General features: G+C 35.1%; 2 protein-coding genes across 3 annotated transcripts in view; one reads left to right on the plus strand and one right to left on the minus strand.

The window, feature by feature from the left end:
* Window positions 1–7,512, minus strand: part of LOC129271043 (SERPINE1 mRNA-binding protein 1-like) — a 22,703-nt gene extending 15,191 nt beyond the window's left edge. Inside the window, exon 1 of one of the 2 annotated variants that reach the window (XM_054908391.2) lies at window positions 6,025–7,512. In XM_054908391.2, the coding sequence (XP_054764366.2) occupies window positions 6,025–6,232 (208 nt within the window). In that variant the 5' untranslated portion in view covers window positions 6,233–7,512. The remainder of the gene's footprint in view (window positions 1–6,024) is intronic. The other variant, XM_054908392.2, reaches the window with a different exon arrangement.
* On the plus strand, window positions 7,244–14,945 carry LOC129271586 (zinc finger protein 367-like). The gene is made up of 4 exons (XM_054908899.2): window positions 7,244–7,687; window positions 9,242–9,361; window positions 10,228–10,372; window positions 11,543–14,945. The coding sequence occupies exons 1-4, from the start codon at window positions 7,315–7,317 to the stop codon at window positions 11,835–11,837; spliced, it is 933 nt and encodes a 310-aa protein (XP_054764874.2). The 5' UTR covers window positions 7,244–7,314; the 3' UTR covers window positions 11,838–14,945.
* The last annotated feature ends 742 nt before the right edge of the window (window positions 14,946–15,687 follow it).

Below are 15,687 nucleotides of genomic sequence, written 5' to 3' on the forward strand. Positions count from 1 at the left end.
CAAGATATTAGGAAATATTATGGAGAACAAGATGATTACAACCATTGAATTCATACTTTTAGTGTAATGCAAAGACAAAAAAGAAGGCTTCAAAAATATAGTGTCCGGACGCCCGACCCGCCCCCCCCCCCATCCTACAACTACGAGAGTGAGAACGAATGTGACGTGATTGTGTGTTATAATTTTCATATTCTATTTGACTTAATTGTTGGTTTATAATTCAATTATTTTTAATTAACTATTTGACAATTTTCTGTTTTGCTGGACAATATCATTATAAGAGTTTGAGTATTCAATATCTTTGTATTATGCATTTCTACTCGAGCTAAGGTGTTTCATCAACTTTCAGACAGGCATCTTAGAAATCAATTTTAACAGAAAATATTTTTTTATCTAAAATTGATTTTACATGAGATATCAAAGTGATTGTTTTCAGAAAGGTGGTTTAATCAACGATCTAAAATGGGATTATTTAAAATTCACAATAGTCATATAAAATATATTTTCTATATTAAAAAATTATTTTCATTGTCAATATATTGAGATTGATGAAACACATGTAATTACAATGACTGAAATGTTTTAACATTATTACAGCTAGTATTATTGTTCTACTGAACAATTCAATAAAGATATTGAGCTATTAACTTTTTGTTTATTTCGTTCATGTTCACGAAAATAATATACTTTTGCATTTTATTGGAAAATGAAATACTCTCCCTCCCCATACCCTCTCCCCCAATTCCCTCAGTCCTAAACGTTGTTTACAATAAATGGTTATCATTTAATACCAATATAGGGTTTTTGGTGGATTTTCCTCACTCCGATGTGCTGAGAAAATAGAAATTCCAAAAAAAGGGGTAGACTCCGATCTCCCTGGTCTAATCATGGACTAATTATCTGGATGCCGATGGTAATGTAATTTTCTTACCCATTTTGAAACATGGTTCATAATAATGGAATGTTTATATTAGATGACAAGAATATATCTGACCTCTATTATATCAAAGTGCAAACAATATTTTATGTAATAGCTTTCAGGCTTTAACATGTCACAGCCACGGCAATGGTGACATTTCATGAAATAATTGTGAATGTATTTATGAAGATATTGTCAGTACCTAACAATGTAAATAAGATACCATATATGTAACCGTATGTTATCTATGGTGATTGGGAAATCTATACCTTGGATCGGGAGGGGTACGTGATTCAACAGATTCCAATAGAAGTTCACATTCAACAATCTGACAAGACTTCATGAAGCATATTTCTGATGGAATTGAACAATTCATCGAAAGATATAGATATCAAGTTAATTGATTTGTCTGAACGTTTAGGAGCATGTATTTCGTCTGTTCACCCCTATCTCTACACGAGTTGATACTATTTTTATTTGAATATCGTTGGAAATTTTGATGAATTGTTCAATTTCAATTGTCTTTATATATTTTATATCTGAATAACGCTTCAAAAATAGTTATCTTTACAACGGCATCGGCCTAATTTGTAAGAGTGCCTATTTATGAAATGAAAGTTGGAATGTGAACGAGAACACTCGGCCCTAAAGCCGATGGCACGTGATCGAATTAGTATTGCTTGAAAATGGTGTTTCCCGAATTCCCGTCATTGGGTGAAATCCTCTTCTGTAACTTTAAAACTGCACTTCTATGGAAACTTACTGAATCACTCACCTCTCCCCAGTACAAGAAAACATTTCCAAAATCGCCCAAATTAAGATGTAAAGATTAATCAACCATCATCGTAATCAGCAGTGACAACATTCGCTTCGAACACCCCCCCCCCAAACACACACACATGATCTCAATTCTCAACATCCCCTCTTCATTTATGGACCACTTTCTCTTTTGCTCGATCGCTCTTTGCGACCATCCTACCCCCCCCCCCCTCTCGCACACTACACGCTGATGCAGAGTAGCAACAGTAGCTCCATGAGTGTGGTATGCAAAAAAATTAGGCCTGTCGAACTATTTTCATAACATTTAGAATCGTATTTAAAAAAAAATCGTGAGGTACATGTATGCATTATGAAAACATTCGTGATCATGGGTGAACAAATGAAAGAACAATAAAAATCACTGGCGGATCCGGGGGGGGCACAGCCGGCACGTGCGCGCCCCCCCCCCACCATTGAGAGGCACAAGTAAAATTTGGAATTTAAAAATGGTGTTAAAACAGAAGCGTGCCCCCCCCCCCCCTTTAGAAAGTGAAGACCAAATCCCCTTAATTATTTTTGGTTGAAACCCTTAAAAAAAATCCTGGATCCGCCCCTGAAACAAATGAAAATACTTATAATTCATATTAAAAACGAAATAATTGGATACGAATTATAAACTTTAACAGAAAGCTATTAAGTATGAAAGTTATATTAATTTTATCCGAAATTGAAAAACATTCAATTTATAAAGAGAAGTTTGGGACCCCGTCTAATGAATTATTAATTATTTGGAAGCCTCGGAACAATTAATCTTGGGATTTCACGGACCGAGGGGCTATGTCCTTATACCTCGGTCACATTATTTTGCTCTACGGCGGCCATACGGCGAGTCGAAAACAGTCGTTTTAATATTGTTTTTGTACCAGCTTCATATTGGTGGTTTATCCATGTATAAAAATGAATAAAAATGCTGTTTTCGACTCGCCGTGCGGCAAATGTGACCGAGGTACGAGTCTGTCATAGACATGAAAAACAATGGTTGACAGAACCAAAACACGCATTCAGAAAATTAAATCACAATTTCAAAAGATGTAGAAAGTATGGGGTAAATTTATTGATCAATATGTGAATAAATCTGGCTTTAAGTAACTTCGTTGGACTTTATATCAATCCTTTCCAGTTTTCCATTAAAAGATGTTCTTTAAATGTTGACGTCCTTAGTATAGTAGTCACATTTGCTCTACGGCGGTCGTACGGCGAGTCGAAAACGGCCGTTTTATTCATTTTTATTCAAACCATGTATATGTACACTGGTACAAAATAATGTTAAACTGCTGTTTTCGACTTGCCGTACGGCCGCCGTAGGGGAAATGTGACTGGGGTATTATAGTGACATATAAAAATAATAAAGTTGATGCAGTTGCAAATTGTTAAATCTTTATTAAAAGAAATCATGATATAGGGGTTGGCTTACTCTTTACAGTTTGGCTTTAATTTATTTTTGATGATTTTCATTATACTTTTCATGAACAGTGTTTTACATGTATTCCGTGAAAGTGAATGTCATTCCAGAATTCCATGTTTTTTGTATAATTCATACTGAACTGGAAACTCTTATTGAAGGCAAATTTAATGCATAAGAATTTATTGAGCATATATATATATATATATATATATAATTTATATTTATATGTTAAGAATAATTCAAACAATGCTGTTTACTGTGTGAATCCCATAGTAGTTTAAACAGTTTAAACAAGTGTTCAAAATCTTAAACAACCATGCTTTATTTATTGATGATTAAATATTAGAGTTTAAACTTTGTTGTTTATAAAGTTCTTAAACACTTGTTTAAAATGTTTAAACTACTATGCAATTCACATATTAAACATTGTTTGAATTATTTTCAACAGTGAAACAACATAATACATAAATTAATTACAAATAAATCACAAGAACATTATGACCATATATACATAATAGCATTTTTACAGTGCATCATTGTTGACAGAATGGTTTTCGATCCTTCTCAGCATCATATTCATAATTTGTAAAGATTATTCACTTCTTCAATTTTAAGTAAAAATAAAGTTGAAAGATTATCTCATATAAAAATAAAATTGTTTTTATATCCGAATATCGTCGTCTTGATTTAGTGATCCCCAAATCCTTCACCTTCTTGAGCAGTTGTAAAATGCGATGTGAACTTGTAGCTCTCGACCTTTGTCCTTTGGGTCTTGTGAAATACAGTCTTTCAATCAGTGTCAGTCATCTTCGGATTATGCTGTAGATTATACAATGAAAATAGACCATAGTTTGAACTTTTGAGTTTGATTTATTGCTGTCATAATTGGTAATTCAAAGATAAAAAAAATTGATAAGAAAAAGAACAGGGCAGGAAAATATTTGATTTTTGCAAAAAAAAAATACTGAAGGAAACAAAATCAAAATCAATCTCCATCCATATCAATTTGGTACACATCCGCACTTCAGTGATTATAATTTGCATTATTTTTCAATTTAATTTCCTGTATTTCTGTAGGGTCTATAATTATTGATATTATCATAGAGCTATAGCTCTATGATATTATCATGTCTCAACAATTCCATTGATTGTCCCTGGCTTTACCGAAAAAAAAAAATCAGTGTCCAGTTTTAAAAGTAAAATCAGTATCACGAAAGTCCCAACAAATAAAATGCCCAAACTTATATTCCTAAAATACTACGAGTATGATATTCGCCATTCCATTAATACAAGCAGAGCTTCAATTTCAGAGCCATACACAACAACAGGTGCAGCTGCCATTCATTACATACACGCCCCAAGGCCGCATGGCCGAGCTCACACACATTCCACAGCCATTCACGAACCATGCACGAACAACCGAGCGAAGCCCGATCACAACACAACGTACGCCATGCTTTATATACACCATTGCGGACTAAGCACAAACACCACCGCAAAACAGTTCACAAAATAAACCTCGGTGTAGACGGTTTTCCGTATGTCGCTCTGTACCAATACATGTCGCTCACATACACTTTGCACACATTGACACACAGTAAACAACGAACACAGTCGTGCGATTTTCACTTCTCGACGGTAAATATCTTCAAAAATATGACTTACCAAATGACGAGAAGTCCGCAAAATATCATCAGATTTTCCGAGGTAATGTAGCTACACCGTATGAAGAAAATGAGATTTTCAACTCGAAATCTTGAAGGAAATACGTCGTGTTTAGTATGAGGTTGATCGGTGGTTCGCAGAGAAACTTCTCGCACTACATAGGTTTTGTATTATGGGAAAATATGCAAATGAGAGCCAAAACACCCAATGAGATCACAGCTCAAGATTTGTGAATGAAACATGACGTCACGCACTACGCTGGCGATCGAACGAGCGTATCGCGCATGCGCGGGTTTCCTGTACAATTCTTCTTTGTGGTCTGTTGCCGTGGTTATCCACGCTATTTTATTCATGAGTCCACTCTTCAAACAGTGGACTCATGAATAAAATAGCGTATCTAACCATGGTAACAGGCGTCAATTTGGCACACTGTGACAAAAGCGCGCATCAGCATTGGACATTTTTTAAACACACGCCTGATACGTGCGAAATTAAGCGTAATTTAAATCTGCATGAACCATGGATTCAACCATTGGTTTTCAAAACCACCTTTGTGAATTCGGGCCTATATTTTGATGAAATAAAGACAAAAACCGATGAGCCCCGTCGGGGGATTTTGCATTAACCCCTAATGGCGCTGCACGATCGCGAGCTGTCCGTGTACGAGGAGGAATACATGTAAAAACAAACTCCTTGAAACAAATGGCTGCCAGCTGTAGTCCCTGCTGCCTGGGCCTGGTCAAATTAGCTGAACCGACAGTCGGACTGAAGTTGGCATCCATTTTTCTTTTCCATGTGGAATTGGAAATTAAATTCATTCATAAAAATCATGGCTTCATGCCCCTCATTTATTACCAAACAAATTTTTTTAATTTCAAAATCAACCCTTACTTAACAGTACTTCTTTCCACAATACCCTGGAGTCTAAAGTTAGACCTTTATATTCAATTGCTAAATAGTAAACGCAATGTCAATGTCAATGACTGCAATATCCCGTAGTCCGTACATCACGTGCGGCATGAACATGTATGAAAAGCATGCCGGGTTAGGGTGGTGGTGCACGGAGCATGGAGAAAATTTATTTTTAGGCCCCACGAACATAATTTTACAAGATGTTTTAAAACCTACATATTGAATGGGGGAGGTAACAAAATACTACCTTAGACACATCATAAATCATACATTTCATTTCTAAGAAAAAAGGAAGCTTTCATACCTTCTTTCCTCGATTTTTGCTCAGGTTCTGGGGCCTTTTTGGCTGGTTCTGGTTTCTTCGCAGGCTTTGGCTGTTTGGGTTTGCTGCTTTTCTCCTTCTTCTCCTTCATTCGTTGTTCCTTTTCAGCAAAGATATCCTGTGGATCGGACACCGTATCCATGTCCAAAAGGAAACGGTTACTTACTCCTATAGTGTAAGTAACCTCCATTGTGATAAAATCCTTCGTTCTATGAAGGATTAGAAAGATATTTAACGCTATAAAATGCGTTCTCTCAATGAAACCCCCGTCATTAAAAATGGCGATAAAACTGTACACAAAGTGAATAGGAAGCACGCGCGGAAAAATAGCTATGCAATGTTTACATCGAACGAGAGCGAGGGCTCGGCGGCAGGCATGCTGCGCTGGAAGGATCCGTACTTCGAGCTTCCAGCCTGCGCTAGATTACGTACGTCATGCATATATGGTACGAGTTAGTACAGTAGCATATCATGCATGTTCGCGCGCTCTCGCTCTCTTGGACAAAACATTTAAAAGGGGTTCAAATCCCGGGGTTCAAATACGTTTATCTGATTCAGATCCCTTCTGATAATAATGAGGTATAAACCTGAGGTGAAAGAAAATCCTCATTAAGTTGTAAAAAAATCATACATTAAATATACATGTCCAAAATATGAATAATTCATTTCTAGCGACCATTATATACACCGAAATACCCCCCTTTACTTTTAGATTCGCCCGGTTTTATGAAAATCGGGAATCATAATCATATCAAGCGAGACTGCAAGAAAAATGTCCTGCAAATTTAAACTTTTTATCATTTTCGTCTAAGATAAGATCAATATCTTACACAGTAATCAAGGTAAATAATCCAGGCAAAAACAAATATTGCTTGTAGTACCGACAAGACAGCTGATAACACCAATTACCATATATGGAAGTTCAGGTTTTGTCTAAATCTTACTTTATCAGGGATCGACTTAAAAAGCTGACAAAAATATGCTTTTTTACAACATGAGATGAACGAAAAAAACTATATAAGTTTTTCATTATATGAAAAATGAGTGAATAATTCAATTCTTTCAATGTATAAAAAGAGAAAAGGGGGAGCAAACGAGTTATCTCTTTGCAAACAAAATTAAGTTGTTAGTTTGAGGCTATCCTTTAAAGAGCCCGCTTGAAAAAAACTCCCATAACACCTTGCACCGGAGCATTTTGTAGCGCCAAATTCGAGATCGGTTTGTTGTAAACGCGCGAGATCAAGAAGAGAACGGGACGACAGACAGCTGAAAATGGCTAACGTTTTGAAGAATTCGCCGTATAAGATCATGCCTAACACTGAAATTCGATCACCAGTTCGACCACCAAAATTATCGTTGACGCCTTTAAGTCCTGTGAGTCCTGGAATCTGCTACTTTTATCCCTGGAAATGGTCGGAGAGTGCAGGGAACGTCGAGCTCAGCCCATCTGCCAGCAGCAGTTCTTGCGGTGGCTCCCCGCCCGTCGAACGAGGGTCAAGTAGGGGGAGACCGAGGGCAGAGACGGTGGCAGAGTTGCAGAAGGCAGGGAGCAGTGAAATCCGTCGAGATGTCATTCAGTGTATTATTTGCGATCGGATCTTTCCCCGAGAAAAGTCATTAACAGCACACCTTCGAACGCATACAGGTAATTAATTGAAAGAGAGTGTCAAAGAATCATCATAAATGATAGGGCTCGCTTTGGTTTGGCTAAATTATAATAAAAATTTGGACATCAGATTCAGATGTCAATTTTGTCATCAGTTCTCATTTTCTCAGTCAGACATTTATTACTTGTATTTACAGTTAGAGAATAACGTAGTGTAGGCTATGCTAAACATTTTGATTTGTGTGAAAGATCATGTATTTTTTTGGGTGAAAACTGCTGAGCTGACCTAGTTACATAGTCATAATTATAAGTTAACCTTTTTTTTCTTATGAAATTATATGATAATGGAGGAAGAAAACAAGAAAGAAAGAGACAAGATTTATCTCTTTGAAAAGAAGTCTATTCGTGAGCTATATCATGACATGACTAAGTTCAAGTTTAGGCCGTCAGTATAAAAAAAATAAGACCTTGTCCTTGACGAAAGACGAAAGTCTATTTTGCTAACTGGGGCAGGGGCTAGCCTTGAGGACTTCGTGATGATATTTTTAAATATTTTGACATATACTTCTTCATCACGAAGCCTTGAAACCCCTTCCATAGGCATATAAGAGGACATGTAAACAAAGATGGATTTCCCTAGAAAATCCATCTTTGAAAATTGAAGATAGAAATAACGTAAATTTGTATCATTTTATTTATCTATACACCTTCATACGCCTAATCATATGCGTATGAAGGTGCAAAAATATGTTAATAAAAAGGTTAAAAACGAGAGGTTACATACCAGACCGATCTCGTGTAGATCCCTCGATCCATTTGTAAACAACGCAAATATAATAGGCTTAAGGCTTGACCCTTGAACCGCTTCGTCATTATGTACCTTCGATAAGCGATGTTACAAAATGTTGTTTTGAAGAACAATTTATAGATAAAAATTATTATTTAAAGGTCAAGTCCACCCCAGAAAAATGTTGATTTTAATCAATGGAGAAAAATCAAACAAGAATAACGTTGAAAATTTCATCAAAATCGGATGTAAAGTAAGAAAGTTATGACATTTTAAAGTTACATGTATGCTTATTTTTCACAAAACAGTTATATGCACAACTCGGCAACACACAAATGAGAGAGTCGATGATGTCCCTCACTCACTATTTCTTTTGTTTGAATTATACAATATTTCCATTTTTACAGATTTGACAATAATGACCAGCTTTACTGAACCATAAAATGTTAGAACAATTGTAATTCCCCATGTATACATGGAGGAAGAAAACTTGTTTCACCTTCCAATGAGGAGAAAATTAAAATATTTTATATATCATATAATAGAATACAAAAGAAATAGTGAGTGACGTCATCAGTCCCCTCATTTGCATACCAACCAGGATGTGCCTATAACTGTTTTGTGAAATTTACCAAAACTTTAAAATGTCATAACTTTCCTATTTTACATCTGATTTTGATGAAATTTTCAGTGTTATGCTTCTTGGATTGTTCTCTACTTGTTCAAATCAACTTTTTGTTGGGGTGGACTTGTCCTTTAACAAATTTTAACTTACACATTCTTTGTTTTTATCTTCTGGAAAACAGGAGAACGTCCATATAAGTGTGACTATCCAAACTGCAACCGAGCTTTTGTTCAGAGCGGTCAGTTGAAGACCCATCAGAGATTACATACAGGAGAGAAACCTTTCGCTTGCTCAGTTCCAGGTTAGTCTTGCTTGACCCAGTGGGTGTTCCTTAAAGCTGTTCATAAGTCAAGAGCAACTTTAAGAACGACTGGTGATCCTTTCTTGTGGTAAATAGTATACACCAAAATGTTCACTGGCGATGGTTTAGTGCGTAAGATAGGTTCACCAGTCGTTCTTAAAGTTGCTCTTATTTTACAAACGGCTTTATTAAACACCCCCCAGTATTGCCACAGAGAAAAGTTAGAATTAGCCAAGAGCTGCCCGGAAATATGTAGTTAAAATGAAGAAAAAATCCTCGATCCATGTTTGATCCATTCAGGTTTCTTGAATTCCTAGAAAAGCAAAAAAAAAAGGAGGTACTTACCAGCAGGATTGATTCAAATTCCAAATTATACTGAATCTAACTTTTTCAGATTGGATTTGGTTATATTCCAGTTTGTAACATCTTCAAAATGGGGATTTGTATGACTTAAGCAAGGAAAGAAGATTTGTAAATTAATAATGATGGAAAAATAGAACATTATTCCATCAAATAATGTATTTTTTTGTGCTTCTACTTATTTCTCCACAAGTTTTGCAATAATACTTAATTGCAAAATATCTCCACTGGTATACAAGTTTCTAACATTTGAATATAAGAGGTTTTGATGTACATACACATGTGTACTGTAATTCAAATATATTTTTTAAAAGGGATGAATTTAAATTGCTGAAGTAGCAAAATTTGTTTATGAAAAACTAAAAGGTGCAGTATGCCTAAAACTGAAAATTTCAGACAAAATGTAATTCATTTTAAAAAGAAAATAATTGAGGTTTAGCGTACCCAATATTTAGAATCCTGGACATAATTGCTAAGTGCCTTTAAATGTTTTTTGTTGTTGCCAGGTTGTCAATCCAGATTCACACATGCAAACAGACATTGTCCGGAGCATCCATATGCCGGCCTTCGTCGAGAGACAACCCAAGTACAGGTGGAAGAAGTCGTCAGGACCGATGAGAACAGTGAAGAAGTTGCCGAATGGTTACAGAGGTAAGTTAGAGAAGAGAACTTTAACGTCTCTAAAAAGCTGTTGCTCAGGGTCACTCCGTAACACTTTCATTGGCAACAGTAGCCTTGTGGTTTATCTCTTTATCTGAAATGATTAGCAAAAAAAAAAAAAAAAAAACCCTTGGTCAATTTGTATTTGTTGACTCCTTCCACCACTTAGCAATTCTGTCTGACACTTCAAGTAATATGAAGTCAGTCTATTAAACAGGGGCATACACTTCTCCCAGGCCAAATTAAAAAACTAGATTTTGCTGTGCAATGTCATTCTAAGGCCATGGTTGCAGATGTCCTTTTGATTAACCTCAAAGGTCAAGATCCCCTAATTGGCCAGAGATTTTTGTTGCCATTCAAATCTCTTTAATTTGTGCTATGACATTGGAGCATTCCCTTCAGAAAGTCTGGTCTTGCCCTGAGGACACTTTAGATTTAAGGCCTGTAATGGGAGAAATACGTAGTTGTACTTCATGAAAGTAGATCCTGTGATATTATTTCTGCAAGCAGAGTGGTTTTCCACCAATAGAAAATAACAGGTGCCCACACCTAACATCAGCACTATTGGTCATTCATTTGTTTCAGAGACCCCCAAAATATTATTGATACCTTTAGAATTTAAACAGTCTTTAGCTATCAGTATTGTCATTTCATATCCTATTGCTCCACATTCTGGTGAATTTAATATATATATATATATTTACTTTAGTATAGGACCTGTTTTTTGCTTTCATTTCCAAATTACCTTTATTATGGATCCGTATGATATTCATGCAGGTCATTTTGTTATATGCGTATTTGCCATTCTGGGTGCTATTTTTGTTCTGGTTTTGAAAGTTTATGACATTAATTTGTAGTGAGACTTCCTGTATACCATCCACTTGTACAAAAGAACCACCACTTTATTCTGAATGCTGACTAGTTGTAATTGAGTTATACCTACTTAAGCATGTATCATTCATGCAACTTGCTCATAGAGACTGTTTTATTGTCTACAAAGGAAGCCTTGATGTAAAGGGGAGCATTTCATGAAACAAAATAAGCTTCTGGAAATCACTGACGATAAACTTTTCATGAAATGCTTCCCAAAGTCTTAATGTATCTTGCATTCATGTATTTTATTTAAAACAACATTTTGAATCTTTTTGTTTTTTTGTGTAGGTATCAAAAGAGACAAGTAGAAGCCACTCTTTACAGTTCATCAAGCCCACTCATGAGAACACCTACATCCAGACGACCCAGGGATACAAACACTCGTAAGAGGCTCAGGACCGAGAGCGTAGAATCTAGTGACGCGGGCGAGGAGACAACACCAAAGCGTGGACGGAGACCGATGGTGAGGCAGCTCATACGAGAACAACAACAAGAGCATAAGGACAAATTATTAGGGGCTATGGCCCTAATTGAGCTCGCACAAAATACATTTGGAAACTCACAGTCGATCTCTGAAAACTAGATTGATACTTTAGAATGATTTCTAGCTCAAAAAGGAACATTTGATGTGATATTTTTATATTTCTGGCTGTGACATGTGGTTTTACAGCCTTTGAGGAGATGACTTGATGTCTGCATGGAAGTTTTCAAGTAGATGATGTTGAGACCAAACTCCTTCCCATCAAAACAAACTTTCATTTTAAAGACTGAGCATGACCAAGATGAATACTTCATTGTAACAGTTTTTACAAGCATGTTTTTGTTATTAGTTTATTTAATTTTTTAAATTTCCCCATCGCTATGGAACATGAAAGACCTTTTTGCACTATAATCATGCATAAATTTAAATTGTAAAATACATAGGAATTATGGCAGTGCTGAGAATGTTTAAGAGGGCAAGTATTTCCATTTTCCTCAATTGGTACAAGTTACAACTGTATCTATCTACCAACTACCCTGTTCTTAAGATGACAAATCCCTGTGGATGGTAGTGTGTGTTGGGGGAGGGGGGTAGAGTTTGTGTTAACTCAAAGGACAAGTCCACCCCAATAAAAAATGGATTTGAATAAAAAGAGAAGAACCAAACAAGCACAACACCTAAAAATTCATCAAAATCGGATGTAAAATAAAGTTATGACACCTTAAAGTTTTGCTTCATTTCACAAAACAGTTATGTGCTAATCCTGGTCAGGTCAGTATGCCAATGAGGAGACTGATGACATCATCCACTCACTGTTTCTTTTGTATTTTATTATATGAAATATTCTAATTTTCTCATTGTCAAGTGAAACAACAATTAATTGATCCATGAACATGTGGAACTTGCATTGTTTGATACTTTGTTTCAGTCAAGTTGGTCCTTATAATCAAATCTGTAAAAAAAAAAGAAATATTATGATTCAAACAAAAACAATAAAAAACAAAAGAAACAGTGAGTGAAGGACATCATCGGTTGTGTCTCATTTGCATGTCACTGAATTGTGCATATCACTGTTTTGTGAAAAATAAGCGAAACTTTAAAATGTCATAACTTTCTCATTGTACATCCGATTTTGGGCTTAATTTGAAGGCCGGGGGGGGGGGGGGGGGGGGTTGTAAATGTCATGTGGGCATTTTTGCTCTGGCGAGTTGTTGAATGGGAATTTCTGCCATGATCAGAAGTTTACAACCAAATCTTTCACTTTCAGAGTATTATAGGTATGTTTGCTGTGCATATTTATATTAAGGAAAAGAGAACATGGTTAGGCAAGAACAGGATATTTCATGGATGTGATAGTACATTTTCTATTTTATTAAAATTGTATTTTAATATAGCGGATAGATGATTGTATCTTACTGAGGGTATGCTAGTTTGTCTTGTGGGTATAACAAATGTGCTCATATAAATGTATGTAAAGCTGGTTAAGCAAGGTTTTCAATATTTATCACTGCTTTTGGTCTTTGAGAATATCTAGATGCTACATACATGGTGTATATACATGAAGATGTATTCAGACTTTTGTTTGATGAACTACTTTGTAATTTATTCTCTTCACAATTGATGCTAGAGATGTATATCAATATTTTGCTGACATCTGTTGAATGTAAGCATGTGAAAACATCACATGGTATGTCATAAAAACACATAATTTCTGTGTATCATTAAGATTAGGCGTGGGTCACATTCCTCATTAAGATAATTGAAGTACTCTTACAACATAAAAGGCTGTATTATTAATCTTATATTTTAATGCTTCTCAAAGCTGAACAATATATATGTTTAATTTCAAACTTCAGTGTCTTTTTTTCTGGATCGTGACTTTTGCATTAGTTCAGTAGTACATTTACGAGCTGCATATTAATGATTTTTTTAATTTAAAAGAAAGGTAAATTAATTTAGGGGGTGGGGTCGTGTAGGGGCATGTGGGTCAAAATGGACGCTGTACAGCCAAATGTACTTGTGGAATATGCAAGAGCGAATGCATCTTACAGGTATGTTCTAATTTTAAAGTTATGTTCTAATTTTAAAGTTAATCTTTTATAGTGTTTTTTTAGGCATCAAATAGTATATTTTATTGTAATTTTGTACTTGGTGTTTGTAGGTTGTGATGTTTGTTTTGTCTTCATTTTTTTTACTGAGTGTAACTCTGTAAATATTTATTTAATGTATGTCTTTACATTGCCAGGTCAAAAGCAAGGGATTCCTGAAGGACCGTTTTATTTCTATCATAAACAAAAACTTTCATCGCTCATTTTTAACAAGAATTTTTTAAGAAATCAGTCATTTTGCAGTTCGAACAAGATCAATCCACGTTAAGTTTTCATAGAACATCATTTTTAAACCTGTAATTTGAACATACACATTCATGCCAACTCTGAAATGGTGTTAGTAAGTGGAACATTAGAAGCATCTCTATGTGATAGCTTATTTTGTCAGTTGATATATTTAAATAAGAATCAGGGTTGGGAAAGAGTTTAAAGAATTAAGTTTTGAAAATGGATCAAATGCAAAATAATGTTTTCTTTTACAGAAATATCTAATATCTGTATGTTTCTATATTCAAATTTTAAGAATTATTTTGGTAATCATTTTGAAGACAGTGGATGATTTCATTTTTTCCCTAGCTCCAACACCCTCAAAAGATCTAAATTACATTTATGTTAGGTAAAATCCCAGTGAGATTTATCGCAGGACAATTTGCTATTGTCGATGTAAAAATCTGCACCACTCCCAACATCAAAACAAATGCCTACGCTAAAAAAAAGTGAAATCCTCCATTTACCCCCTTTTTTTTTTGGGGGGGGGGGGGGGAGTTGAGGAATGTGTCTTGATATTTTTTTATAACAAAATGGCTGCGTGTATATACTGCATTTACCAATGCCAGGCCAGGGGCCTATTTCAAAGAGACTTGCAGGTATGGTAACTACCATGGTAACATGGCTCAGTAGTCAATCACAATTAAGGTTTCCATGGTAGATATAATAATGACAAAGTTACAATAGTTGCAAGTATTTATGAAATGGGCCCTTGGTATATTCTGCCTGTCTTGTATCCACTATGCGAGGGAAAGGAAACTGTAAATAGTAACATAAATGTACATACATTGAATGTATGATATAGAGAATAAAATATGGATATATATAAAACTGATTTGATCTGTAAAGTTTTCATTGTAATAATGTAATGGTGCAGTTGATATTTTAAAAGACAACTTTGTGCTTAGGTCCAATCTCTGGACCAAAGAAGTCTATCACTTAACTTTAAGGGGAATTCAGTCTTGGTACTAAAATTATTAGTGTGAAAACAGAAGTACAAGAAAGACAGAGTAACAGAAGTTTGAAAGAAATGGAATACTGTGATGGCAAATCTCAAATTTGCAGATGTGGTGAGTGGATTGTGATTTGTGAAGTAGTAGGACCTGGATCATTGCTAATTATATTAAATAAAGTGGAAATTAGATCGACTGGTGAGTTGAGGATTTCTCGATGAGAATTAGACTTAGGGGATGTTGCAAGAAACTATTTACAATCATTTGCAAATATTCTGTTGCAATCTTACAATTGATAGATCAATTTTAACTGAAGCAAATCAGTTTACATTGCTTGTTTTAACCCTAAAAGAGCCGGGTTATTTGAACCCCTCTTGCCCTTCGCCGCAAAAATTTGCAGTGGTAGTGTGCAATAAAATCTACAAGGTTATTTTTTTTTAAATAGTAAGATTTTTCATTTAATGAATTAATTATGCTAATTTATGCATGAAATAAAACATTTGCTCTAATCAAGTATCATACGGCCAAAAAACTGCTATTTTTTTATTTAGAGACTCTTTGTAGGATCCTGATCAAATGTATCTAAAAAAAAATTTGGTATTGCAATTTTTAATTGTATTTTTT

This window comes from Lytechinus pictus, chromosome 11 (assembly GCF_037042905.1).
Source record: "Lytechinus pictus isolate F3 Inbred chromosome 11, Lp3.0, whole genome shotgun sequence".
In the NCBI taxonomy this organism is placed as follows: Eukaryota; Metazoa; Echinodermata; class Echinoidea; order Temnopleuroida; family Toxopneustidae; genus Lytechinus; species Lytechinus pictus.

What these genes read in the sequence shown, in the direction of transcription:
- LOC129271586 (XM_054908899.2), top strand. Translation starts at nt 7,315, where the DNA reads ATGGCTAACGTTTTGAAGAATTCGCCGTATAAGATCATGCCTAACACT. An exon ending in TTTCGCTTGCTCAGTTCCAG is followed by an intron (nt 9,362 to 10,227) that starts GTTAGTCTTGCT and finishes TGTTGTTGCCAG; the next exon opens with GTTGTCAATCCAGATTCACA. An exon ending in GTTGCCGAATGGTTACAGAG is followed by an intron (nt 10,373 to 11,542) that starts GTAAGTTAGAGA and finishes TTTTTTGTGTAG; the next exon opens with GTATCAAAAGAGACAAGTAG.